General features: G+C 43.3%; 1 protein-coding gene across 2 annotated transcripts; it reads right to left on the reverse strand.

Moving 5' to 3' along the window:
* Positions 1-202: 202 nt before the first annotated feature.
* Positions 203-3,835, reverse strand: LOC136546563 (oleoyl-acyl carrier protein thioesterase 1, chloroplastic-like). Of its 2 annotated transcripts, XM_066538536.1 has the most exons (8): positions 3,406-3,835; positions 2,438-2,571; positions 2,217-2,330; positions 1,747-1,842; positions 1,328-1,415; positions 1,194-1,239; positions 830-852; positions 203-635 (listed from the first exon to the last, which is right to left on the reverse strand). In XM_066538536.1, exons 1-8 carry the CDS (start codon positions 3,751-3,753, stop codon positions 381-383), a joined length of 1,104 nt encoding a protein of 367 aa, XP_066394633.1. In that variant the 5' UTR covers positions 3,754-3,835; the 3' UTR covers positions 203-380. The 2 variants fall into 2 exon arrangements, with proteins under 2 accessions (XP_066394633.1, XP_066394632.1); XM_066538535.1 differs by lacking the exons at positions 830-852; positions 1,194-1,239.
* Between the last annotated feature and the right edge of the window lie 929 nt (positions 3,836-4,764).

A 4,764-nucleotide genomic window follows, 5' to 3' on the forward strand; every position in this document is an offset into this window, starting at 1 on the left:
TTGAAAAATTGTTTTGTTTTTCAGATACATAGCTTTTTGCTATGTATTTAAATATTTATTATATTTATGTAGATTGTAAAAAAAACTATGCATTTAAAAAAGTCAAAATAATTTATATAATTAAAACAAAGAGAAAAACTGAAAGAATACTTTAGAGCACACTGCAGTAACAGTGCCAAACCTCTCCTCCGCGGTTCACTGGTACAAAACGGACAGACCGTTACAAATTTACAACTGGAAGAAATGTCACAAATCGGCACCGTTACATGGCAGAGTACATTCCAAAGGGCAACAATACATCACAAATTGTTGTACAAGGGCAGCCAGCCGTAAGCAGCAAAATGGAGCTGAATATTGAAAAAAATTAAAAAAAACACTTTTTATCTAGCTAACTTCCTCCACACGGTACGGCCACGGTTGATCTCGTCCCCATTGGCACCAAATCTCAAGCAATGCAGGAACTGCTGCCGCTCTTCTTTGTGAGGCGCTGCAGAGGCAGAACCGTTCATGCTTTTCTCCTCTCCTTCCTCTATGTTCGTAAGCGAATCAACTATGTCATCATATTGACATTCTCTCCTATAGTCGAGAGTGATTGTTTGTAACTCGTGTGTATCAATTATATCTTGAGGTATACTCTGCAATTTAGAAGGTAGACAAAGAACTATTAGAAACCATTGCAAATCAACAAAGATGCTAATTTCCATCTAGAAGGAAAACAGTAATAGTAAGCAACTAGTCATTGCAAACTCTACTCAGATTAGATATCCCCACAAAAACCGAAGTTTCAAAAGTGGGATCAAGAGTAAGAAAAGTCTAGTAGAACACTTACTTCGAGGACCCAACCAATGTAAGGGGGTGTTTGGTTCCTACAGGAAAATTTTAGTCCCTGTCCCATCGGATGTTTGGACACATGCATGAAGTATTAAATATAGACGAAAAAAATAACTAATTGCACAGATTGTGGCTAATTTGCGAGACGAATTTTTTAAGCCTAATTAGTCCATGATTTGACAATGTGGTGCTACAGTAAATATATGCTAATGGCGGATTAATTAGGCTTAATAAATTCGTCTCGTAAATTAGTCTCCATCTGTGTAATTAGTTTTATAATTAACTCATATTTAGTTCTCCTAAATAGCATCCGAACGTCTGATGTGACATGGACTAAAATTTAGTCCGGGAAACCAAACACCTAACATTATTGACATGTTGGTTCATGTCCAGATCAGCTCTTCTTGGCTGCAGTTTGGAAATCAATGTCTGTCAGCACTGAACTAGTAGTATTGGTGCGCTAAGAACTGGATGATACACGAAGGGGAGAACTGACCACTAGTCCAAGTCTTGAATATTGTGCAGGATCTGAAAGATTCGGAATCTTCTTCAAACTGCCATTATTTTCCTCTGGGAATGCTAATCTGCACAACAATAACTTGTTACAACTCTTATAACTACAGTATGGGAATACAGTGACAATCATTACACAAATCCAATAACCAAAACAATTGCTGTTAGACTGATTACACGTAAAAGTTGTTCAGCCTATTTCAAATATTCAGATTAGCATGCATTCATCCAATGAACTACAGCTAGGGACATTTAAAATAACCCAGCTGAGTGTAAAACTTCAAATAGACTTGGGTTCCAAAAAGGCAGAGCTACTTGGGCACTTTTGATACATGGATTGTATGGAAATAACAAGAGTGCACGTCTATGCAGAATGTTGAGAACAAAAGTGAGTCACTTTACCTTGGAGTCTTTGGACAATGTATAAACACCTCATCCCTCACGTCGTCACTGACTCGCTGAAGTCTCCGTGTATTTTGGTTCATCGTGGCCCACTTGCTACAGAATAAGCAATATGACTCAGTTACTTGTACTGTACAGTGTACACCGTGATAAAAGATATGCAAAAATTTGAGCTAAAAGACAACAAAGAACGAATCTGATAGCCCAATACTGCTGCGCTGCTAAAGCAGCATAAACTGATCTCACTTCCTAAATATTGGTTTCAGTAGAGACAACAAGAACAGATATGCCCAGCATATTCAAGTGCAACCCAGAGGAACAGGTATGATAAAATTCACAGAAGTTTACGATTCACACCTATCACTTAAAGGTCTACATCACTCGCCTAACAAGGAGGTGGAATGATTTTTTTTCTGTTTTTTTTTAAAATTAGGTCCTGCATTACACTCAAAGAAGCACTAAGCAAGTACCTGGTAGCTCTGCCAATAACTTCACCATTAGCCAGGTCCTTGAGGATCCAATCACGACGAGTACCAATTCTTCCATCTGTTTGGCACCATGTTTCGATCTCAACAACATCACCCCTACCAGCAACAGAGTTACCAGTCAGGATCAAATCTTACCAAAGGGGGGGGGGGGGGGGGGGGGGGCGCAGTGGAAATGAAAGTTCAATGTAAGCTTGAAAAACTACCAAGCTGGGTACTTGTAGATCTCAATGTGCATTCGGTTCGTCACCCAAATAAGTCCGAGTTTTCTCATTGAAGTAGTCGTGGCGAAGCCATCAGTGGAGAACCCAAGACTTTGTGCATGGCTGCATCCTACCTCCTGTATTTTAAAAAAATGCTTACCATTATAGATATTGAAAATTACAGGGAATAAAAAATAACTATACACTTGTTTATAGTATGCCTTATATAAATTACAGCGAATGGGGCCATTTATACTTAAGAATCAGTTGATAAAATGGGAACGCGTGGTGTTGCCCTTGTCCCATTTGGCGTGATTTTAACTTTTAAACTTGGATCATAAACCAATTCCACCACCACTAAACTCCAGCGATCTGTACCCTATATGAAATTTTGTTTGTGCATGCCAAAGCAAGCACATCCAGGAAATTGGTGACGGTGACAACCACCCCATGTTCTTCTCAGTAGTCAGCCCATTACTTAATTCGTCGATGCCTATGAGATATTTCGGTACACTAATTCAAGGCTGTCATCACTTCTCCCAGGGCTGGCAGACAATTTAAGTTGCACTAGGTTTTAGCAATGCAGTGCCCAATTTGTTGCATGCACACTAGGGGCAAATTTCTGTGGGCGATTTGTCACTTTGCAACACGATAAAAAAAGACCGGGACAGTTAGCATTTTAATCCACCAAACACGAACTAAGCTACACCCTAGCTCTAACTTAAGCAAAGGACATGGCACAGAATTGTGGAGTAACAATATTCCTCTTTCACAATTCAATCCTAGCACAGAAGAGGAGCTCCGATTGTACCACAAGTTTGGAGCGTTCTAAATTCAGATCATCCAGACTTCCGACCTCTTGAATCCAGGCATAACCCGAATCCAATAAATAAGTTTCACGCCAGCCTCTGCAGAGCACAAATCCGGACTTTCGGAAGCAGAGACCCCACGGCGCGAGCTCGCGAGCGTACCTGGAGGAGATTGGCGATGGTCTCGACGGTGGCCGTCTTGTTGATGCCCACCTCGTAGCAGCGCACGATGAAGCTCTCCTTGTACGAGAGCCCGTCCTCCAGGAGGCTCCCCAGCCGCAGCCGCTCGGCCAGGCTGGGCCGCGCGTCACCCCTTTCCGCTTTAGCCGCCGCCGCCGTGGCGGCAGCCGCGTGGCCTGGCGACGCCGCCTCGATCCCGGACACCTGCGGCGTACCCCGCGCGCACCGCACCACCACCCCGGGCGCCGCCGCCGCCGGAGGCAACTCCCGCGTTCCGTGTTGGCGGAGCGGTGCGCGGCCGCATTGCGGTGGTGTGTGGCAACGCAGCATGGGGGCCGGGCTTCGAGGAGGCTCGTTGGTGCGCGGCCGCCGCCGATTCGGGGTCTTTTTTTTTTTGAATTATACAGTGGGGTTGGCGCGACGGGCAGCCCGGCACTGCGAAGTGGATATGAAGAGGGGGCCAGGGGCGGTGGTGGGCCGTGGACCGGGCGCACGGGGCGATACGAACGAGGACGCGCTGGACGACGACGTGCTGGCGTGAGGAGGACTACGAGTAACAGCGCGCCAACTGCCAAGCCTCTCCTCCGTGGGAAAGCTGCATGTGCGAGACATGGCTCCTTGTCCTATGCGAGTATCTTGTGCGATAGAGACCCGACGGCTTGTCACCGTACACACTCATCGGTGGCCTTCCGCAATTCATTTTTTTTTCCATTACTCGTGTCGCTGTGGGACAATTAATTTTTTTTTACTAAAAGATTACACGATAAGATAATAATACTGTTAAATTAAATACCGACGTCAAAGTGATATTTAATTCAAAAAGTAAAGTTCATGAAATTAACACAGTCACGGAGAGCGCGACGTCGCAGGTTCACAAATTCTACTATATAGACTTTTTCGTGATACGGCTAAAATAATATTTTATATCGGCAAAAAGAATTCTACGATATCTATTTTTTTCATGCGCCAATAAATTCATGAATAAGTTCTGCTACATCTCCATATAATCATGTACACACAGGTTCGAGTATATATGCAAATAGGTTCGTGTCCATGCGTTGTTACGGGGCAACTAAACTTTTGTACTAAAAACACACGGATCGCACGATAAAATAATAATACTGCAAAAGTATATGACCGACGTTAAAGTGACATTTAATCCAAAAAGCTAAGTTCATGAAATTTACACGGTCACAGAGAGCATGGCGTCGCGGCTCATAAACTCTACTATGTAGATCTTTTCGTGATGCGGTTAAGATCATTTTTTATACCGGTAGTAAGAGATTTCCAATATCTATTTCTTTCGTGTGTCAACAAATCCACGAATAAGTTTCACCACAT

Source organism: Miscanthus floridulus, chromosome 3, assembly GCF_019320115.1.
Source record: "Miscanthus floridulus cultivar M001 chromosome 3, ASM1932011v1, whole genome shotgun sequence".
NCBI lineage: Eukaryota > Viridiplantae > Streptophyta > Magnoliopsida > Poales > Poaceae > Miscanthus > Miscanthus floridulus.

Bases quoted from the DNA above. Each gene is read 5' to 3' on its own strand.
- LOC136546563 (XM_066538536.1), bottom strand. From the start codon at position 3,753: ATGCTGCGTTGCCACACACCACCGCAATGCGGCCGCGCACCGCTCCGC. The intron at 2,572-3,405 runs GTACGCTCGCGA...TTTAAAATACAG, and splicing joins CCATCGCCAATCTCCTCCAG to GAGGTAGGATGCAGCCATGC. The intron at 853-1,193 runs GGTGTTTGGTTT...ACCAAACACCCC, and splicing joins CCAACATGTCAATAATGTTA to CTTACATTGGTTGGGTCCTC.